At 42.7% G+C, this 24,159-nt stretch overlaps 1 protein-coding gene across 1 annotated transcript in view; it reads left to right on the forward strand.

Moving 5' to 3' along the window:
• Nucleotides 1–24,159, forward strand: part of stx8 (syntaxin 8) — a 47,062-nt gene that overhangs the window by 17,620 nt on the left and 5,283 nt on the right. Inside the window, exon 7 of the mRNA XM_079998582.1 lies at nucleotides 19,791–19,892. Within this exon, the coding sequence (XP_079854708.1) occupies nucleotides 19,791–19,892 (102 nt within the window). The remainder of the gene's footprint in view (nucleotides 1–19,790; nucleotides 19,893–24,159) is intronic.

Raw genomic sequence — 24,159 nt, forward strand, 5'->3', positions numbered from 1 at the left:
TTTGTCTCCTATTTCTCTCCTCCTGTGCCCAGTTTTCCTTCTGTGTCTTGTTTGTCTGTCTTTGTCTTTTCTTCCCCCTTGGGATGTCATTCTCACAAATCTTTGTCTCTCTTGCGCACGCACGCACCCGCACACACACACACACACACACACACACACACACACACACACACACACACTTTGCTTGCCATGCAGGCCACACACACACAAACACAACGTTTTCCCAGTCGTAGACCTCCAAACAGTTGAAAGCACTGTATGGTGTCGAGCTGAGGTGTGGCCAGACCCAGCCCGGCCCAGCTCATCAGCAGTGGCCCGACGGTTGCCTGAGCGAAGCCCTGAATCACAGTCCCGGATCACATCCAGATGTCCACCAGCATCACCATTTAGAAACACTGGGTGAGGCCGACTCCCTACGCTCCATCACTCCCATCTGTCCTCCAACATGCCAAGCTACCATGACGAGTCTGTTGTTGACTGCACCCCCAACCCCCCCCCCTTTTAAAATAGAAGTAGGAGGAAAATGCAGAGAGGTGTGATTTCATTGACTCTTTCACAACCCCATCAATAAAACAGACAATGCAAAACCTGGAAATGTATGTTCAGGATTTGTGTGTTGAAACACTTGCAAATAAATGATAGTTTTGTCCCGATTTGGGTGGGGTGGCTTAATGTGCTTTGAAGTTCTGTCGTGTTATTACCATGTTTATTGCAATCCATCTCTCTAAAACCGTCTAAGTGGACTTTAAAGAGGGTTTAGTTGGCATTAGAGGTTTTAGAGCACGGCTCTCACCACAGATCCTGCTGAACTTTAGATTTGGTCGACCAAACATCCATATGTCAGCTGGAACGTTGAGTCATGATGCCAGCCGAGGCCAAGAGACTAGACTTCAGTCTAGCGTTGAAACTGTTAATGAGATTGTGTATATTTTGTCCGCTGTATAAACAGGTTTGTAAGGCTCGTTTGAACAATCCTAGTTCCTTAAGGCGATCCATTTTGACTGGGGCACATGGACAAAAGTACTTTGTCCTCCTCTGGACTTGTGTGCATGCAGGTTTTTCCCCTGAGACATAATTAATAAAACAGATTGAGGAATTTTCCCTCGCAGTTTAAACATTCATACCTGGGAGCGCCACTCAAGAAATTAGCAACACCTTATGCAGTGGTACCTTGCTATCTTGTGTTGACTGAAGGATGACTGTTTCGCATTCAATCTCACTTGCTATCTCTCCGTGTAACCCACAGGGTAGAATTAAACATTGTTATTGACACCATTGAGCTTTTCTTCAGTCGAGTACCAACTCCTTTAGTCAAAATTGAAATTTCATACAATTCAGGCAATTATTGCCTTGCTGTAACGGTGTTGCAACACTGTACCTACCCACAGAGAGGGAATCCCAAACTATTACATTTTGAAGTGTATATAGGATTGGCAAACTGCTGCAATGGCCTTAACTTTGAAATCGCAGTACAGTAAATATGTCACTGCGTCACAGATAGTCCTTCCTCGCTACAATACACTTCAGCCAGTGTCAGCTCACTGCAATACTTGGCCTCTAGCAAGGCAACCTCAACTGTACTGACAGTATTGCACTCTGCTGTAGCTTTTCAAAGAGTTGCCCAACCCGTGTGGTATGTCTACAATTTAACGGCAAACTAACATAGATATTGCAGAGTAATTTTTCCCTGGAGAGTATTTTGAGCCACATGTGCTGCCTGCTGGTGTTGGTGGTCGGGGAGAGCTCTGCAATTTCTGCTGGCAGTTCCTTTGGCTCCGGGCGCAGGATTCCCTGCCATTAAATGGCACCTTTGACTGGGTCAGGCTTGGCCAGCCGGTTCCTTCTGGCAAACGCGAGCGACAGCGGGAACAAATCTCCCGCTCTGTTTATTTAATTGCTAACCGCTCCGGTTTGGAAGCTCTGTTCAAAAGGGCCGCCGAGCGAGGAGCTGCCTGGCGTTCCTCTCCGCCTCGGGGCAGTGCGGGTCATCCCACATAATGAGTGGAAGGACTTACTTTACCAACTCCTCCTCAGCCGAAAACCAGCACGTGGTTCCCATTTCAACCCAATACTTGTGGGGAGGGAGGAGACGTTCGCACCTTCATCTTCTGGAGGAAGAGTTTTTCTTTTAAGTATGTAACATTGGGCTTGTATCTAGTGTCGTTGTTTAAGTGTGCTAAAGCGCATATGGTTTCAGCTGCCCAATGTGTGGGTACATGCACGCCTGTGTTTGTGCATGCTTGCTTTGGTGTGCGAGTGTAATTGCAGTGTGTTTGCCCTGAACGTCCGTCTCACATGTGCAGCAGATGTTTTCAGGTTGTGATTGGCAGCCAAGCCTGGTTCATACCATTGTCAGGGCCTCTGAGGCCACCGGCCAGTCAGACTGGGAATAGAGTTAGCGTCAGACAGCGTCAGCAGGACATAAGACTACATATACACACTCACACAAAGATATTTGTACAATGGATTGTAATTCAATGTTTCACTGATATAATGTAAAACGTTTTGATTGCACACATATTGAAAAACACACATGCACACACCTGCACACAATTGTTATGTCTACCACCTTTTTTTGCTTTCCTTTTTATGTAAATTTTGTGCCGCTGTTTTATGTTTGTATTTAAAACACACACACACACACACACACACACACACACACACACAGTGGAGGGTGCGCTTATCTCATTTATGCACTGGGATGAGAAAGTGATTTCATGCAGGGAGCCAGGAGATGAGAGACCGAGGGAGGAAGAGAGAGCAAGAAAAACTTAGGATATCTCGAAGGACAGGGTAAAAAATTGGTTGAAAGGGAGAGAAAAATAGTGGAAGAGTAGAGGGAGGGTTAAAATGAGAGTGGGAGAACAAGAGGTTGGTTCCTCGGTGGCTTTTGGGAGAACTGTGGCAGCTGGAATCACACAGCAGGGGCTCATTTAAAGCCATTCATCACAGCTGATGCAGAGAAGAGGAGGGAAGCTGGCTTAGGATGGACGGAGGGCAAAGAGAAGAGGGAGAGGGAGAGGGTGAATGGGACTCTTCATGTTTTAGCCGAGTAATAGCTCATTAGTGTCTGTGTCTTTGCTAAACTCTTTGAAGGGCGTTGCCCCTCCCTGTGTGAACATATATGTGTGTGTGTGTGTGTGTGTGTGTGTGTGTGTGTGTGTGTGTGTGTGCAAACATACACCTATGTGTGATTTTGTGTTTGTGTGGCTGAGGTCCACTGAGCACATTCTGAAGAGTTTATACCTTCAAGTGCTGAGACATTTTCGGAAAACTTACATATTCCAAATATTTCACTTGAATTGATTTACTCAACTGACGACAAATTGTCTTTCATTTTCACATATGGCCTCTTAGTTTCTTGTCGATTTGATATCATATTAAATTGCCGATACTCCCTGCTTTCCTGTACGCCCATCCACCACAATCTGTTACAGATGCAAGATGTTGTTGGTGAAAGGGTCGATGGTGTCTTTAGTGCTTCAGAGAGACGAACAGCGGGGTGCGTCTTCTTTTCCTATGGCTTAGCTATTTTTTCGAGGGGTTGGACGCCACCCTTCACGATGACTCATGTATCTTAACAGGTCTTGTAAAAATACAAACTGATCCCTCTCGAGTGACCCCGTTCGAGTGATGCATCTCCACCGATTGTAATCGCAGACATGGGGGTGGGGTGGGGTGGGGTGGTGGGGGTGACGGTCCTATTAAAGGGCTTTCATCAACAGTCTGTGTCGCCTTTCGCACATGTTTCCAGAACATGGGGGTTTTGGAGATGGAAATCCTTTTGTATCTCCCTCCATTTGATGTACCACCTGATAAACCCGCACGTGTGAAATCAGACACAATTCACTGCTCCAACCGCAGGGCGAGGGGAGGGGGGCCTTCCATTATAACACCCACTTTGCCTCACAAATGAATCAAGAGGACTTCTATTGGTTCCTTTTTCATGTAAAAAAGGTAACGTTCTGTTTTATGTATTTGGAGAGGCCCCCCCCACCCACCCACCCAGCACAGGCATACACACACAACAAAACAAAAGGGGAAGGGGGGAGTGTTTGATCTGTTATCTAATTATTTTCATCTGTTTAAATTCTTGGCTTGAAACCAGCCTACCGTTTGGTTTTCATTGTGCTCTTGCTTCATGCTTTAGTCTGGCTGTGCGGTGGGCATCACAACTGCACTCTGTCACAGACAAACTGATTAACCCCTTCACGTAAAAAAACCCCTAAAAAAACACCTGTTATATTTGGGTCGCCAAATCAAATAGCAGAATTTCTTCCTTTGTTTTGTTTTTTTTATTATATTTCTCTCCGCACTAAACTACTTCTTAGCAAAATTGTATTTTGTTTTATAAATGGTTGGTTAACCTGTTTATGTTACATTATAATTGTAACAAATTGATGTGACAGAAAGCTCAGTAATATTAATTTATGCCAGGATTTGGCTGAAACTATACCACTTTATACCAACTATACCAACTTATATAAAATTAACTTTTATTAACTTTTATAAAATTCCACATTTCCGTGTAATTTGCGCCGTCTGTCAAATACAAAATGTATCAGCTTTGATGCAGGATTCTTCTTTTAAATATTTTACTAGTACCGTTTTTTCAAAATAAAACAAATAATGAGGGAGGATACAATAGCAATAATACAATACACTTTATTCATCTATGAAAACAAATTCTGTTTTCTGCGGTATTGAAACGGACACAGATGTGGCAAACGTAAGGAAAAGCCAAATACAGTTTATAAAGCAATCTGAAATTAGGACAAAATGAGGTCGCGTAGTTGAGGTCATGACGGTCGGGGGTGCAAGTTAAAACAAACTTTCAGAATGAAGTAAGCTAAGTCCAATGTATGTTGTTGTTTTTTATTTATCAATCTAAGTCAATTATGTCATCGGGCATCACATTTAATCTAGAAATTAAAGCACCAACCTACACATCTGCAAACAAAAAAAGATAAATAGAAATAAAAATTAAAAAAAAGTCACAACCAAGGTGGTTATCTTCCCATCTGGATACTTTTTCATTGCAAATTGAAAGGTTTGAGTGGCGTCATGTTGCCATGCGACACCACATCTGTCCACTAGTGGGCGGTAGAGGACACAAGCGCTCACGCAGACTCTTCACACCCACCAATTAGAGTGATTCATTCTAGCCGTTCGCTCTCTTGCTTCCGTGGGAGAGACTCGCCATGGCACTGGGAGTCCTGCTCGGCGTGGATCAAGCCAGCGACGCGTTGAAGCTCAATGAGCGCTTTGTTAATGTGTTTAATCCCTGTGAGGAGGCTCCTTCTTCCCCGCCAGTGATCAGCACCTCCTCGTGTACCTCGTCAGAATGCAATTACACAACAGCTGGAGATGCAGCAGTGGGAAGGACTCCTACATCCTACATGTCGTGTTTAACCCTTCTTCTCAAGCGCTGTGATAGCTATGTGATTCTACCACTTGCAACGTTTAACTCTGCTGCGCGTGTGAATACAAGCGCATACTTAGAATAAAATAAGTCATTCTTTAAAGCTTTTTTGTTATGCTGGTAATAAAATAGACATTGCATGAGGAAGCTGCTTCCGCCAGATTATATCAGTTGTGGCTGGGTATTTGTACTCAACACCTTTTAAGGTATCAACCAAAATAACCCAATAAGTGGTGGTAGTAGTATCGAAAAACTTCTCCTGAAGTTGTATTCGATCCTGCATTCGATCCTGCATTCGATCCTTTTGGTCACCACATCTAGAAAAAAAAAGACTGTTTGCATGGTTTTGCTCGCAGCCAAACTACCACAGCAGCAGCTACAACAGTCTGTTAAAGGACAAGTTGACAATTTTTCAAATCTGTCTTAAAACAACAGTCAGGTGTCCATATGAACAGTAAAAGAGGTCTTGCTTGCTGTAATCATTCCTCCTCTACTGGTTATTTGTTTAAATTTACACTGCCCCAATACTTCATTGTATAGTTTTCCACTGTTATTGACCCTTGACACTTAAAAAATGTATTTGTGTAAAAATCATTTGGATGGGAAGGAGTGGTGGCATTTTACGAAACTGAATGCTTCCATTCACATGATTGGTATAGTAGAAGAAAAAGTTATTGAATTAAGTACTCTATGGGTATCGGTATCACTTTAAGGGTACTGGTATTGGTACTCTTACCGTAATTATTTAAACAATACCCAGCCCTAGGTAATCAAGTCGGTGTCCAAACAGCAGTTTAATATCTCAATAAAATGATATTGCCAGGAATGATTCATGATCATTCACTGAAGGCGACCGTGTAACCGAGATAATGTTGTTGTCCTTTCAGTGAAGTTTAACAATTAAGCTATGGATAAGCGTCTCTTTTCAATCATTCTAAAGCACGTTCATTCATTCAGCACATGAACCATCATGGGCCGAATGCATGAAAGTCCGCTAGGAATGGCACGCCAAGTAATTTTTATTTGATGGCCACGTATTCTATTTTTTTATTTTTATTTTTTACCTTTGGTATAATTCCCTTATATCATTGACATTTATTTCAAAGACATTAGATATGTCTAGATATGTAGAAATCCAGACGAAACGCGTTCACAACCAGTCAGACATCTGGCCACTCTAATGGCCATGGGTTGTCTTCATCGCAGCCAACAACAGAAAGACTCTTCTCTTTCTTTCTCTTTAATTTTTGCTGCTACGTGCTTCCTAAGTTGTTCTGCATTTGAACCCTGGCCAAATGCTGGCCGGTGCTTCATGTGTGTGGCGGCATTTATGCACATTTGAAAATCTAGAAATGTAGCTAAATGGCTTTTCAATTTTGACGTCCCTCATTCATCACACAGTACTTTCATGGGGGGTTTTTTGTGATGCGTTGTTCCCATTTTGCCTTAATCAGTTTCCATACTGCATGCGAACATAGTGAGGTGTCAACACTTAACATCCCAGCTCGCCTCTCAAACAAATAAATAACAGCTGGCAGCAGCATTTCCTCTTTGATAGAACATCTCCATCAAGGCCAACATGACTGTCCTGCTCTAAACAGTCGTCAAAGAGTCATCATAGAGACAACTTCTCTTAGGTCCGGCACCCAAACATCTGGCGGAAGCATGTCACATCCGGGGTGTGTGTGTGTGTGTGTGTGTGTGTGTGTGTGTGTGTGTGTGTGTGTGTGTGTGTGTGTGTGTGTGTGTGTGTGTGTGTGTGTGTGTGTGTGTGTGTGTGTGTGTGTGTGTGTGTGTGTGTGCGCGTGTGTTACAAATTTTGGTGTCTGTGCGTTTGAGCATGTGTGTCTGCACGCATGTGAGTGAAACAGGGTCTGGCATTAAGATCAAAGTCCCAGCTTTACTTTGCAGCCAGCCAACATACTGCCAGGAAGCTCCATTCTCCTCTATGGGGGATGTCTCGTTATTAGGCTCAGATTATTTCAATTACACCGAAGTTGCTTAGTTACTGAGACATTCCTTGACTTTCTGTTTTTATTTATCAAAAGGCACGGTGACAATCTCTACCGGATAGAAAATGTATACATTAAACAAATGATAATAAGCCTCTCCAGAACGTATTGAACGCACCATAGACCAAATGTAATATACTCTTGCCCGGTACTTTTTTAGTACCGGTTTGAGCTGGCGTTGTCTCAACGTGAATTTGACATGATGATCAGTAACAGCTTCACAGTTACCTTCGCCTGAGATCAGAATTGACACTTTTTTGGTTTCTGCACCTTGGAAGAGAGAATTTCCACCAATATCATATTTGATTACTCTAAAGGAAATTGATGAATGCAGACAACAAAGTCAGTCAATTTGGCAAAAATCAAACAATTCTCAAGGGAATTTTTTTTTTTTTCCCACAGATAAACTGTATCTAAATGCCATCTGTTGAATTAGGCAAGATACGTAAGAAATGGTTTGTTTATGTTACATTAATTGTGTTAAGTTATCAAACCTATAAGATGGAAATTATCTTAACGGTGGTATTGCATCATGATTATGACCTAAAGGTTCTCATGTTACAAGTTCTGAAACATCTGGAGATAATTTTTTTTTTAAGAACTAGATTCTTGGTCTAATAAACTTTTCATTGGCATAGAGTTCAATTCAACTCAGCAGTGAGTTCAATTCTCGGTTTTCTTCATTAGCTTGTTGAATCCAAGCAAGGACAGATGATGTCTAAACATCACCCAGCACTAAGCCCTCGGTAGCCTAACTATTTTTCTATCCTATCGAACCCATCCAATGTTCCTTTTTTTGCTGAGCAGTTCCTGTTCTCCTAACATCTCTCCCCGTTGTCCCTGCTAATGAAGTGTGCTGGTAGTGATGAGGTTTAAGGTGTGTAGTGGGGTGCTGTTGTGGCAGTGACAGGGTGGTCTCTGGCTGCTGCTGCTGCTGCTGCTGCTGCTGCTGCTGCTTGTAGGGCTGCTGCTGGTAGGGCTGCTGCTGGCACCCTCATGCTCATCATGCACACATTGTTAAGTGGCACCTGGCCATATAGAGAGAGAGAGAGAGAGAGAGAGAGAGAGAGAGAGAGAGAGAGAGAGAGGGAGAGAGGGAGAGAGAGAGGGAGGGAGAGAGGGGCTGGCAAACCTGGCAGCCCAATGGAGGAAGAATAATCAAGATTGATTGATAACGGAAGATTCCGCTTCACGCTGTCTCTGCTTTAAAAAAAAACCCATTTGACGCGGGATGACACTTTTTTGGTGATTGAATGCCGTGAACAGATAATTTTAGGTGTAAGTCATCGGGGCAGGTGTGTCTGACACAGCAGCACACAAAATAGTTGCGTGCAAGCTGAAGACTATATAAAATAGTAGGGATGTTCATGCTTTGCTTTTCACTCATCGGTGGATGATGAAGTAAGATAGTTTTATTGTCCGCACGCAGTACGCTGATGGTTTCCAGTTGTCCTCTACAGCCCAAGGCCACTTTTGCTTGTAAGAAAAAAACAACAACAAAAAAAATACTGAATTTCAATCAACACATCCAGTGAACACCCCCAGAAACATCATCTCCAACTTGTTTTAATTTCTCTAATGAAATGGACTGTCTCATTTGCTTTTTGTCTGTGTGCAAAAGGTAATCATTTCCAGTCGTCAATGCAGTATTACTGAGCTGTCCATCACAGTGTGCCTCTGTACTGTTCTAACCTTTCCCCAAATCACAAGGCTAGTTTTTACTATAGGCCTAACCTCTGCATCGCAACATGCTATTGCTATTCCTTGTGAATTGCCACCCTGTCCATTCTACAATAAGCACATGATTGAGCAGCCATGTGTGCATGTTTTCTGTGTGGGAGTCCAAGGAATGATAGTCCGCCAAGACTTTTTCCACCTCCTTTCCACTCTTCTGGTCCATAATTTACCCAACGACACTCTCTGGAGTCCAGGACCATCGACCAGCCTTGTACGTGCAAATTCTGAATTCATGAGAACCTTCTTTGAAGTAGTTTCTTTCAAATTGAGGCTCCGCCTTGGGAGAGAGTCATTCATCAACTGTTCATTCTTTTTTTTGGTGTCCATCATGTGCAATGATTGATAATAGGGTTAGGGGTTATTTAAGCCTGAGGTCACCGTGATCTTGGCATCTGGACAGTGGGAGAATGAATTGACCAAAATTTCATATTTGATTTGAATAGGAATTGATAAATTGACTAGTTTAAAAGATAGTATTTTTCAGCTTTTCTTGGGTTATGACACATTCAGGGAAATCCCAAAGGAAATATGTATAAGTATTTATAATAAGTATGTTGTTTGAACATCGACATTGCAATGTGTGGATGTGCAGTAGTCACATCGCAAAGGGTGCGATGTTGACAAATTTGCCCATCCCAGTAACATGTTCAAGCTTTACATTTTGAACATTTTACATTCATTAACTATTCTATTTATCAGTCTGAAAAATATGACACAATCCTCAATAGATTAATGACGATAGTCTCCATTTGCTCTGCCCCTGCCTCTTCTCCCCATGTGTAAGAAGGTTACTTAACTGAGCATGCTCTGTATTAAATCAGATTAAGATGCCAGGACAAATTTAGCATACATTCTTTGCAAGTGTTTTATTTTGTACAGGTACACCACTTAACAACCTACCTGTTTAACGACCGTTCGTACTTACAACCAGCTCTCTGTACAATACTGGGATGTGCGCACTGGGTGCGCGGCGTCTCAGCATCAAGCTTCTCATCACACATCACCCTTTATATACTATACACAATACAGTATATAGTATATATGCACTAAATATACTATATACACTTTAAACACTATATACACGATATATACTATATATACTATATACGCTATATACACTATATATACTATATACGCTATATATACTATATACACTATACACTGTATACATGTCATCTTATCACCGTTCTCAGTCTCATTCACGCAGTCTGTCAGTATTCACTACACTAGCGTTCACAATGGCCACGCCCCCTTACCGTGAAATAACACAGGTCCTCGCTTATCAACCAATTCACTTAACGACCTGGTCCTAGGAATGGAACTCGGTCGTTAAGTGAGGAGTACCTGTATTTGAAACAGATAAGATTTCATTTCTGCTTAATTGCTTTGAATAAAATTAAATTTAAAAAATAGCTTACATTTGCTGATCACGTATGCTGCTAGGAATGCAGGTGTTGTGCCTTAAGGTGGAGGTATGCTTAAAAAGAAATAGTTTTTGACCAAAAATACATCATCTGAACAAGATAAGACAAACTGACCCGGTGATCTGGGTTCTGCCGTATCTCCTCAAATAAGAAGAGAGAACCATCTCTGGTCCACTGTGCGTCCCGTGTCTCCAAACCAAGAAAAATAATGCAAGTTTATTTTAGATGTATTTCTTTTTGAGGAGCACGGCACCCAGACGGAAGATAAGGTAAATAAAAGCCCCGGTCACTATTTGAGGAAATGTGGGTACTGCCAATAAGTGACAGAGTTTGAGTTCACTATTTTTTATTTTTTTCATCTTTATGTAAAGCAAAGCCACTGCCAACTCCTCTCGCAGTCGTGTTCGTACTTCTTTTACCGCAGAGTTCTTATTTTGTTTTTATTAAGTATTCTGCTGACTGTGTTTTGGGACATGTTCCCCGGTGGTTCTTACGTCTTTTGTCCTCACGTCTTTTTAAGTGTACCTCCTGCTTTAAAATTGCACTTTCATTGGACACAAGCTTCCATCGGGCCATGAAGAAAGGTGGTGATTGTTCACTGCCACAGCATGAGACGACAGATACAAGCGACTTATTTGCCCACTCGACTTGCTTGACTTATTTCCCGACAAAAGACATTATACTCTTGTAAATGTGGAGAATCTTATTTTTCTTAAATTGTGCATTATTCTCTTTAATCTAGTACCCATTGTTTTGTATAAAAATATACCAGAGTGTTTACATTTCACCCTGAATACGCTGCCATTTTGTTCAAAGGAATTTTTGGAATTGCCCAAATATTAACATTTTTACATAGTTTACATATTTTATTCAAATCATTGTATAAATTATGAGAAATTATTATGCAATTTTATAAATACTCTGATAAAACTGATAGTGTAGTGATAATGTTGGCCAATGTAATCATGCACATGCCAAGTTGTCATTAATACATGTATTCACCCTGAAACGGTGAGTTTGGGACTCCGTCAGTCAAGTCGGACAAGACGATAGATTCATTGGGGCCAGAGGCTTTGACATCCAGCAGTGAGACTAATCTGCACATATGTGGCCGGCACATCAGAGAGCCAGATGCCGGGAGGGCAAAACTGTGTGTATGCAGGTATACACGCACATCCACTCACACAGGCCAGATGCTGGGAAGACAGACTGCATGGAGGTGCTCTCCCTGGCAAACACTCCCAGGGGGTGCCATCACTCACGTCAGGTAGTGACTGATGCATGGAGTCCATCCTGGAGTACATGCATGCATATGCTACGCTATCAATCCACTCTGTTCACCTCTCCCCTAAAATACAAAGTTGCAGTGCTTTGAAGTAATGGACAAAGAACAAATTTGGCATCAGCCTATGATCGACAAAGTTTTTTCATTTTAAACACGGTCCTCATAACCTTGTGTGTTGTGTATTTATAGTATACAGTGGTTTTATCTTGTATGCTTGTGCCCATGCGCGCTGAAGGTCAAACAACCACTGTACGCTACTCCAGAAGGGTGTGTCGGAGAAGATGTTTATTCTGTCTAGTCTGGCGTTGATGTGTCTTTTTGTGGCTGTGCTGGTTTGCGGCTAGGTGAAGAATGTAGTGATCCTTCGCTCAGTTTTTGTCGTTGCATCCCTCCCCCTCCAGTCCAATTCAAGTCATTAGCTGTCCATGACTATACATAAACAGCAAGAGAAAAGCCATTAGGGAGAAATAAATGGACGCCTCCTTCTTCTGTTGCCGTTTGAGAAGGTCTGTTAGGAGAAGAAAGTGCCTGTGTTTATTTTTCTCTCTTTACCATCTCGTCAGTTTGGGCAAACCCTTTTTATCTTTTGCGCGGTCGCACCACTCAAACTCCTCACAGAGACAGATAGTGCACATTTGGGGGGTTTCGGTTCTTTGCCAAAGAAATAACTAATTCTATCAAAAAAAACAAGCTGTATCGCTGGTCTCTGGCTTTTACGCTCACTTTGTGAAGTGGTAAAACTCTGAGGTTTGGAGTGAAGGCCCTCGCTAATCGTCATTCCCCACAGACCCCTCTGGGGTGAGGTTGTTTACAATGAGCGGCCGTGAGGAGGAAAAAAAATAAAGTATGAAAAAAGTTGTCAGAAAATGTTCCAAGCCTGTGAAACTTCTTGTAAATACCATAATTGCCCTGCGTTGTATCATCATGCCGAATGCCACGCTGTGTGCCAAGTGAAGTTCCAGTTACGTCCAGAGTTGTGTGTTTGTGTGTGTGTTTTGGTTGGCAACAAAGCACTCGCCTCTATACACAGTCAGGCAGGCAGGCAGTCAGTCACACCAGGGCCAATTGGTAACAGTTGTGGACTGCCACCCCCCCCACACACACACACACTACCACAGCGTATGCACAAAGCACACACGTTCAGTCTCTCACACATACATATAAACACATACAAGTAGACACACACACACAACAAAACACCCTTTTAAACCAGCAACACTGTTGAAGCCTCCATTAAGATGAGTCAGCAAATGAAAGCGTTGGAGTGGATGTATCGAGGGTCGAGCAATTTCGGAATTAAAGAGTAGACCTGTCTCCAAACCCTTCTTAAATCCACCCCTCCGTATGTGTGTTCATAACTGCTATCTGACTCTAGTGACACAGTGTTAAATCATGATTGGCTTTGATATTTTTGCAATGGCTTGAGAGCCTGAGAGCTGCTGGAAGCAATTTGGTTAACTTAAATCCGCAACTACGTATACACACATACATTTAATATACCTACATATATGCAGCAGGTGGCTTAATCTGCTCTGCTGTGGCAGTGCTATTTGGAACAGAGAAACGACCTCCAATGATACCCCATTTTCAGATCTCTGCACCACCAGGGTCGAGGAATCACTTTTAGCTGAAAACAATACACAAAGATTTTGACTGGTCGCTTTGTATTACCACATAAAACATCACATCCAAGTTCTCAGGTGTTAACTGAAGGGAAATGGAAATCAGCCTCATATCTAGCTACTCATTTTCAGTTATAAGTAGAAATGTGTTCTGGTTTAAGCCTATTGGTATTGATTCTGGTCAGGTTAAGTGTAAACAGGGGTCTGTAATTGAAACCCAATGAGCAACACACGCACACAACTATCTTGTGGGTCTGCTTGTCATCCATGGACTAGCCTCAAGATTTTTTCCATTGTCCTTGTCTTCCACTCGCCTCTCTGGGTCTGGAGAATGTATTTGGACCTTGCCTCTCTGTTATAACCTTGGCTCTGGCTGGATGCTGTAGTGCCTTCAGTTGGTTCAGCAAGTCCCCTTATGACTCTGTGAGGGTTTTAAGATCACTCGGGCGCAAATGAGGCAATTTAGTGCCTATACAATATCATAGTACTGTGAGGAATGCTTCCTTTCTTAAGCATGTTAACTTGTAAGTGTATTTACCTGGCAATTATTCCAAGTTTGGCCAGATTCTATCTATATACTTTGATCTTATAAAGAAAAGGGGTGCACTTCAAACATCAGTGCATATCGTTACCAAGTCCTGTGCAATGACATTAACAGACATACATGCACACACACTCACATACATACTTTTTAGGTTAGATTCCGTAAGTAGTATCTTTCCCTTGTTGGACCCTTGGTTGACTGTTTTAATGAGAATCAAACGCAGGCTAGAAGCTACTCCCAATGAGAGGAAGCATCTCTCTGTGTTTCCAGATGAGGCTGGAAGTGGGAGCGGAAACAGAGCTGTTATCCAGTTAGGCCGCAGACACTGTGCTGGACGCCAACATGAGCTAATCAGCGACGGGCTGTTTACACACAAGGCTGTAATGTGTTGGACTAGCGGTGGGGCGGCGCTGAGTCGCAGTCTACAGTCGGCAGGTGATGTCATAAAGGAGGCAACATCTGCGTCCTATTGGTCTCTGCGCCCTGGGTCCCTCCGGCAGTTCTACAAAGAACGACGGCCTTGTTTTTACGCACATTCTTATAAGTGAATAACAGGTTTGCGTTTGTAGCGGAGAAACAATACAGCATTCTGGAATTCCCATCTTCTTTTGACCTTGATTGTTGTTCTCACTCCAGCAGCAGCTCTAAGGCTGTAAGATCTGACCGTAAAGTGTTTTGTGAGAGGATTTGTCTTTTAATTTAGTTGCTTTAATTCCCGATGTCCTTGAACTTTTTTGAAACAAATTGTTTGCAGATTTAACTTACTAGCCCAACCTTACTAGGTTGAAAGGTCTTATTTCAAAATCCTGTTTAAAGTGAAAGACCCAGTGTGTAGATGGATGAATGGGTGCAGACAGACTGATGGATACCTAGATGGATACCTAGACAAAAACATAGACGAACAGACAGTCTGATGACAGATAGATAGATAGATTGATAGTAAGTAATTTCCCCCTGGGATTATTAAAGTACTTCTGATTCTGATTCTGATAAATCGATACAGAAATGGATGTATAGATAGAACAAAAACAAATTTAACAATCATGGCAGTATTCTGAAATTTTTAACCTAGTTAGAAGAACTGTTGTAGAACACTACAACAGCTGCAATGGAGAAGCACCATCACTACTGAGGTACAGTGGTAAGGTCTCAGGATATGGATGGCTGTGGCACGTTTCCACGTTTGTTTGTTTTTTTCAGTACAGAATTATTAAGAGTGAGGGATGCAAAGTGACACGGGTCATTCAGACACAGGATGTGCCTGTTTACTCTTTTATAAAAGAAAGAATAATCCCTTTTATTTTCCGTGGCCGCCAGCGTCACCCGTCAGTCCTCACGTCCCTGTTATCCCTGTGGCGCTGCCTCTCGCCTACCAATCAGCCTCTCTCCTCATTCTGCTGAGCCGTCGTTTGCCCCGCCAGCCACTCTTGTTTTTCATTGCAAACAGAAAAGATGCGGCAAAGCAGCTCCTCTGACCCATAGAGGATGGTTAATTGCCTCATGCATCTCCTTTTTTACAAGGTGTAATTGGGAAGTGGCTCTGTTGATTCTTCTGTATCAACAGAAAATAACTCTTGCCTTATTAGGACCACTGATAAAGATTCAGCCCCCGTCCTCCCCTCTGAAGGGAACTTTGGCAACACAGTAAAGTTTCACTGTTTGTTTTGATTCCACTTATATTGACATTGAGATTTCACTCATTAAATTGGCAACAGTCGAGCAGACCCAGCCTTTTCAACAATATACAATTGTTTCACTATTTTAGATAACGGAAATAATCTTTGATTTCCTGCGTTTTTGCGTCATACCAATAAGACGCAAAATGACACAAACCCCATTGTGAGAATCAAGCCTAATTTATGCTTGTTTACTTGACATTTATCTCAGCAGAAATGATGGAATTTCCTTGTCTTGCCAGTTTAACTGTGGAATTTTGGCTTGCCATTTCTTGAGGATGTCTTGATATTATACTGTCATAAGTATAAATATGAAAACGACAGAACCCCTACTTCTCATTCTTTATGTTGTGCGTGCTAGGGCTGAACGATTTGGGAAAATAATCAAATTGCAATAGTTTTAGACATTTTTATTTTTTTGAGTTCATTGTCTTCTGTATTATTCAGTAAACACAAGAAATTAATCATTCTATAGTATGACCAACACAACATTGGATAGAGTCAACATATAAACTGCTCTTTGTTGTAGGCCAGGCCTACGTATTATGATGAAACTAGATTAATTGATGCATGAATTGATATGAATAACATACTGTATCTTTATTTGACTATTGAATTGTAAAAAGAGAAACCTTCGATGACAGTAGAATATTGAATGATTGATTTAACTTCAAGCCTTGTAATTGTTCGAATCTGAAAATTTACATTCAAAAAATATACAGTGTTTCAAGCAGAAATGTATTATTTTTTGTAAAATTGTTGTGCGCATACATCCACATAAGTCATATACATCCACATACACGGAGCACCGCTCTGTGCGGTCAGGGACAGCTTAATGCTCATTAAATAAAAAACAAAACAAAACAAAACAACGCATTATTAACAGACGCATTATTCTGGAAGAGGCTCTGTCTGGACTCTACAGGTGTTCCGAGGTCTGCCAGCAGCGCACTGTGGCCCGGGCCGGAGCACTGGGTCTCACCGGGGGGCAGTGTGGAGGGTTAAAACAATCGGGGGGAACGGAGAAAGTGTCCCCATTAGCCACGGTTTCGTTCCATAAGTACTTGTTTCGTTCCATTAGGAGACGTAAAATAAATAAAAACACACTGTTCTGGCACGTGCATCGTCTGTATAGTCCAAGCGTGAGACAGGTGCGCAAAATGTACACCGACCGCTCCCTCTCCCTACCTCCCCCTCCCCCTTGGGATGGCATCCTAGGTGGCCGCCTATCTCGCCTATAGGAAGAGCCAGCCCTGGACAGCTCTAGTGGTTAGATTGTGTAACATAAACAAAAAAAAAAAATTATATATATATGTGATTACATTTTTAAAAAAAATTTTAATCGCAGGCTTTGCGATTTGAAAATTGCGTTCTGTTAAATTGCAATGTCAGTTTGAATTTGATTAATCGTTCAGCCTTAGTGCGAGCGTCTGCGCGCACATGAAATGTTGACATTAGCCATCAAGTTCTCCAAAGCTTTCACGACGGGAAGGGTCGGTTTTCCACACACCTTTGCTTTTAAATCCAGCAACTTGTCTCAAAGAGATTTCTTGCCCATCCACTGAGAATTAGTGATGGATTAATCTGCCCTTGTGTGTCTTAACTTTCAGTAAGAATGTGGCATAAAGCCAATGGCAACCAAAATGGAATGAGATCAATGTGTGTATCTGTGTGTGCATGCATCATACATTTGTGTATGTATGTTCATGCTTGTATGTAAATTTGTGTGTGTGTCTGTATGTGTGTATTCATGCATGTAAGCCTGTCTTTGCTTTCTCCCACATTGCGGCATAAGAGCGTTTTAAAATAAACAGCCCTTGCCTGAAACAGGCCCGGCATTGTGATGTGGATGATAGACTGGTTCCAAGCCAGAGCCAGCAGCTGTCTCGTATAGCAGCAACAATAGGAAATTGGGAATTATGACGTTAGAACCATGACTTGTTAACAGGGGTGAATTGGGGAATTAAAGTGTGCTCATTTGTGTGTGAAAAGCAATTACCATGTACATATACCACGGTGAACTGGTCCAATATCTCGTCACTGCTCAGGTCAGGATACGTCAAAAATGTTGCCTTACAGTTTTGCGTGGTCAGGAATTCATCAGTGAAATGAGGTGTTGTTTCAGGGGCCAGAAATGAATCAGGAAATTTGGCACTGGTGGACTTCCTCCACGCATAGGTGGAGCGCCACCCGGCACAAACGGCTCAGTCTCGTAGTCTACCCTCCGTCTTCCTCGCAAATTGTTGCCTGATGGTTCGTAGATGATGTGGGTGTCTCAGGAGACACCTCGCATATGCCGCTCTCCTGTCTCCCATCGCCTTGTCCTCTTGCCCTCTACTGCTCTGTCCATCCGAACCCAACATGCCTTCCTTCCTCCCCTCCAATTATCCACTAAACTTAATTAGCCGGCGTCAGCTCAGAGCAGGCCGTCCTGTCAACCGCTGATGCCTCTGGTTCAGCAAAACATGTTTTCTCACCAATTACCGAAGCAACTTGAACTCGGGAGCAGGGCGAGATGAACATTTTTTTTTTATTCCGAAAGGCAAATGCCAAGGATGACCTTGAGCAGTCACCCACAGGAATACTGATCCGCTGGCCAGTTGTTGCAGCACACACACAAAAAAAGAAAAACACCAAAATGATGATAAAGTGATCTTTGAAACATCCCCGAAGATTCCTCTCGTCACGGCAGCAGCAATAAAAGTCTGCTCCCTTCCTGGACAGGAGAGCTCTGTTTAAATTGGCACTCAACTGCGGTGGGGGGCATCACAGTCTGGTTTCCCATTCCTGTAAAACATCCATTAATCAGTGTTCGATTCAAACGCAGAGTAGAGTTTTTTTCTCTTCCATTTGGTATATTTTCTATTTGGCTGCTATCCACCCCCACCCCATGTCTATTTGTATTTCAGTGGCATCCATGCTCTTTTTTTGGAACTCTGGGTGGTTGCTTGACATGGCTTTCGTCATGACTACAGTAAAGACAAGGGGAAAAAATAACATGCCACCAAGTCAGATCTGTACACAGAAAACGGACGTAATAAAGACCCCAATTTATAACAAATGTAATGAACCATGCTGTATTGACTGTTTTTTCACTCATATATTTCTTCAGTCATTCATTTACAGTTGTAGCCTATGTCATACTGTAGGGTGTGTGCGACTCGAGCAAGGCTGTCGAATGGCCTCAGCATGAAGATAAGCCGAAACTCTTCGAGGCTGTCTTACAACAAACTGCCTTGCTTCATGTTTGCTGTCTTTGGTCTACCTCAGCTGGCTCGCACATTACATTTTACATATAGCGACTCGTTGCATTCAATAATTTTTTTAATCCGTCATTGGTTGCATTGTCATTCCTGACCCAGATCCAACTCTAGCCTCCAACTCAGGCAAACTAATAAGAACTAAAATCAGTATCTGGTTTTGATGTCAAGCCTCAATAACTCTCAAACTGGAATTTGGAAAGCTCTTAGTGGTTATCTTTTTGTCTTGTTGTCGAGCCAGACTCCTGGAGTTGCTGAGTCGTCACAAAGGCTAACTCTAACAAATCACACAAGCTTTCAACTGGACAACCTTCGGGAAGGCATATACTCCCAATTGAAGGACGCCGTAGTCCCACTGAAGGACTCCAGTCCCGAGTGTCTGGCCTTGTGCTTTGGCAACCATTAAAGCAAATGAGGAATAACGCCCTGATTAAATCCAGAATGGATTCAGGAAGTAGCGAAGCCATTTGAAAGAGCGACTGGATCTTTCCACTGACTTCCGTGCCCTCCAACCACAGCTCAAGTCTGTTGTCTGGCAGCCCGAGCTGTTTGAGGTTGTTGACTACTCTGATGTAATTTCCTGCAGAGTATATCACCATGCTGTTAAGAGACAGAGACAGCAGAGTTTTTATTAGCCAGTGCCTATTGGGACGTCTTTCATGTAATAAAAAGAAAATATATGTTTATACCTGTATATCTCAGTGAAATCTTTATTATAGCAGATCATGTTGTAATATAACCATTTTGTGTGCCGACTAAACTTCTTTCTCCTCTGCTTCTTCTCTCTTTTTCTTTGTCTTTGTCTCAGAAATTATTGACGACCTGGCACAACTGGTCGACAAGACCGATGACAGGATTCGTAGCGAGACACGCAGGGTGAAGCTGGTGGAGACCAAGTCGGCGTCCTGTGGTAAGCTTTACTATCCTCCATGTACAGTACATCCCAAAATATCCGAACCACAGGAAAAAAAATTGATTTCTCTGCTAAAGAAAGATGGTTTACTAATCTCAAGTGTATATCGGCTGGTCACTTCCAAGCACTGAAATTAATTCTGAAATGTTTCGGTTTACATGGTGTTGTAAAACCGGTTTGAAATGATGTGATGTTCTCTATGATTATTATGATAATTCATGTTTCCAATCCTGCCAACCCTAGGAATAATCATTTCCCCTGTATCTGTCATTAGGTTTCTCTAGCAATATCCTTTGATGCAGCTAAACTGGCTTGTAATGTTTCTAATTTCCCTCAAGGCAGTTTCTAATTACCCTCAAGGAGTTATTAACTGTTGTAATCAGTCCTTTGACATACATCAACAGATGCTACGGCTTGTTTTATGACTAACGAGATACATAATACGAGTTAGGACTTTGATTTACAGACAATTAAAGGTTGTGTTATTTGGCTGGAAGTATTACATTGTTTTCCTCCTACTTCTTTTAGTGTATCTATAAAATATACATTATAATATATCTGTCATAATTTAGACATTCCAGTGAAAAGTGAGATAATCTCCAGTCCATGTGTAATTCGGACAGAGCGACGGAGCCAACAGTATGTTCAATCACCTGCTGAGTGATATCATTACCCATGCTGCCTTGCCATCATCACTAGAGTGACTTAGTGGTTAATGGGGCAGAAAGTAGAACACTGCTGGCGACAAGCGGTCTTGGCACATGGCGGCTTTGTGGTGAATGGTGGGTGGACTAACTCGGCCTGTCACGCCTGCTAACATGGCTCCCTCGGCTTTAGAATGCTTCATCTGCCAATCAACACCACAACCCCACCCCCCCCCCACCACCCCCCTCCCAGGATTTCTCAGGGAGCGCTTTAGAGCCCCTTTTTCAAGACCGTTGAGAGCTGTGCTATAGGGCTTAGAACGGCAGCCCCTCTCTCGCTCTCTACTCAACTTTGGACTTTGATGGAGTTGAGTTGTCTACTGAAAGACTTTGTTAAAGTGCGACCCTCCCTTGCCATTGCCCGGGCTCTGCCTCACTTTGTTTAACTGCTGTTTAGTCGTCTCCTCTCTCTTATCTTAATGAGTGTCTTTTTGGGGAGGGAGAAAGGGGGCTACCATGGCTGGCTCTTAGCTGACTACAGCCGAGTATGGAATGCGGTAGTAGTTAGGTTCTTGGCAAAGGCCGTGCTCCGTTTGCCTAGTGGAACGTCTGGCGGCATCGGCGTGGAAAAGGCTGCATTGTTACGCTGGACGACCCGGCTAACAGTTAGTTGGGGACTGGGGTGCTAGTGACAGAATGAAGGTCAGCCCTTAGAATACTTCACTCCGTTGGCCTTATCGCCATGGTGCCCGAGCGTGGGTTTGTTTGAGGATCCCAGAGCTCTCAGTGTCACGACACACATTGAGCTGCGACCAAGATTCTCTTCTTCTTTTGTTTCATTTGTCTCCTTAGTTTTCCCCCTTTCTTCTCACCACACCACCTCACTCTTCCCCCTGCGAGTTGGAGAATATTCATGTATGTGGGTATGTGTGTGAAAATGATTATGTCTTGTCTGTATTTGTGTGTTCCTTTTCATAGGCTGTTAGTGTGCATTCCTAAAACTTGTGTATTTGTGCACACGTGTGTGTGTGTGTGTGTGTGTGTGTGTGTGTGTGTGTGTGTGTGTGTGTGTGTGTGTGTGTGTGTGTGTGTGTGTGTGTGTGTGTGTGTGTGTGTGTGTGTGTGTGTGTTGGGGGTTCATCTTAAATGGAAAATCTTCTGCTTCAGTCTCACCTCAGTGCTTTCCTTTTTTTTTTCCATTCCTCCATGTCATCCCCCTGTTCTTCCCTGTGTTTGTTTGACACTTGTCTTTGTGTGGAGCAGAGAAATAATTGAAAAAACAACATGCCACAAATCTTTTGGAGGGCTTTCCCTCTTTCTTTACGGCAGCGTGTTACGACTCCTAGGCTTTAAGGATTTCTTTATTTTCGAAACCACCCCTCATCCAAAGCCGCCGTTTGGTGTTTTGTCTCTGCCGAGTGCCAGTAAAGGTGGACACAGCTGGCTTTGACAGGAACTGACATACTTTACATAGCTGTTGGGTAAACGACTCATTGAAGAACAGGCATCTTTGTAGCTGGAGCGCTAATGCTGTACCTCTGGGGAAAATAAAACTGTAATGTGCCGAATTAATACATATTACTACAAATTACTACACCCTGATGTATTAAGGATAACAATGTGGTTGCCTATGTGTGCATTGGGAAATATGGTAAAATGTCCAACATACAGTAAATGGTTTGGTTTGACAGCAATATCTCCCATTGTTTCTAAAGGAGCATATAAGGCATATCGTTGTGGCATACTGTGCATGACTGATGGCAGTTGCATTGTGAAACACAGATTGTTATGTTGAAACAGAAGGGAACACAAGTTAAGACCAGCATAGCCCTTCTGGAGACATCTGTCTACGGTATGCACACTGCAGCGTTTGGACCAGATTAAGCGCTAATTAGGCCGTTCCACACACTTAGAAGATTGGAATGAGAATATCACATTACTTCGCACACACATTTCCATGAGATATTCTCATGGATTCTCATGGATATTCTCATTCTCATGTCCATGTACCTGCTTCAAACATTATAGAGGAACTATGTGATATTACCTAAAGTTTTTCTTAAACCTACACCAAGGCTAGATAGTCCAGGCTGTCATTCAGACTAACTAAACCCTTTTCAGAGCCATTTCCACCACAAGTGGGAACTGAGGAGCAAAGGCTTTGGTTTTGCGTGGATTAGAGTGTCAGATTAGTCCACAGCACCAAAGGAGGCTCTCAGAGAGTGGTGTGAGTTTCCCAGAGCTCCGGCACCTCATGAGGAAACATCAGGGGTAGGAGAAGCCGCCCATTCCCAATCCAAGCTAATCCTTAGTCCATAGAGAGCCACTTCTGCAACACCGTGCATTGCACAGGTGTAGTCAGAGGTTCTCATTTCAAGTAGGTCTGACCTGTTAAGGACTAGTGGAAACTGTAAAGGAACTGTTGGTAAGGGGCAGGATTTGATAGTCTTGGGACGCGGACATGTAGGGTAACTTCTCTTACACTTGCTTCTCATGGAAGACAGAAATAAATGCCTTTTTTTCTATACACTTTTCAGTGACTTATGGTATGTGTTTGTACTTATGTTGCTTTGTCTTGACCATTCATGTACCTTTCATTACAATTTATATTTCCAATAGCTTTTCATTTATCTTAGATTTTCAAAACCATTTAAATGCATTTGGAATATTTTTGTAGAGCTCAGAATAGTGAATACCTCTTTATTTATATTCAATGTAGTGGAAGAAAAATTAGGAGCACCATGCAAACCTTGTTAAGGTAAAGCTTTTCCCCCACAGTCAGAGGTCACCCACGCCTTTTGTGGTCAAAAAGTTCTGTGAACCCTAAGCAGGGAGCATGGGGGGGGGGGGGGGGCTGAACTCACTAATGGGATGCTTTCTGGTGTTGCCCAAAATCTCACCCTCCGCCAACCTACGCCTCTTGCCAATTATTCCTTTTGGCTAAGATTTGTCCTTGCAATGTGTCAAAGAAATGCAAAGATGCTGTGGCCCCAGTCTCTGGGTCTCCAAAGCACATGGGTGGTCAGTCTGAAGGCTGACACTGACCGACCACCCCCAGACCCGGCATCAGTGACACCGCATAGCTCTAATCTATTTGGCAAGCAAACGCCATCATTATCATTAGTCTCTTGAGGCCCACTGAGGGTCAGGGCTAGTTTGTTTGGTTACTTAGGCCCACGGTGACAGTCCGAAGAGAAGAGGAGGGTCATTGTAATTCCAATGATGATCCTCCATTAGTCGTTGTTATGTGACTTTAGAAGATGCAAGAGGCCTGTGCCAGGATCACACATGTGTTCATGTGTATGTGCATCCATCAAATTGAGTTGCTGGCAGATACCAAGGTACCAAGCTGAGTGTGCTTTCAATATTAGGAGTCTGAAGTAGATTGTCTTTTCCAAGGCACATCAATATTCTTCACACTGAAATTAAATGTTGCAGTGTTCGGCGGATCAGTGTCAGATATATCAGATTTTGAGCCGGTCAAATTTACACGCCCGATACTGTGCTCATGTAATCGTACTCGTAAAAATGCTCCGAAACTCAAACTCGATAGAAACTTAATTGCTTAGTCGGTGCTCAAAAATGAGAGCGAGAGAAAGAAAATGTCGGCTCTTTGAAGG

The sequence above is a fragment of the Zeus faber genome (genome assembly GCF_960531495.2).
Source record: "Zeus faber genome assembly, chromosome: 4".
Classification (NCBI taxonomy): domain Eukaryota; kingdom Metazoa; phylum Chordata; class Actinopteri; order Zeiformes; family Zeidae; genus Zeus; species Zeus faber.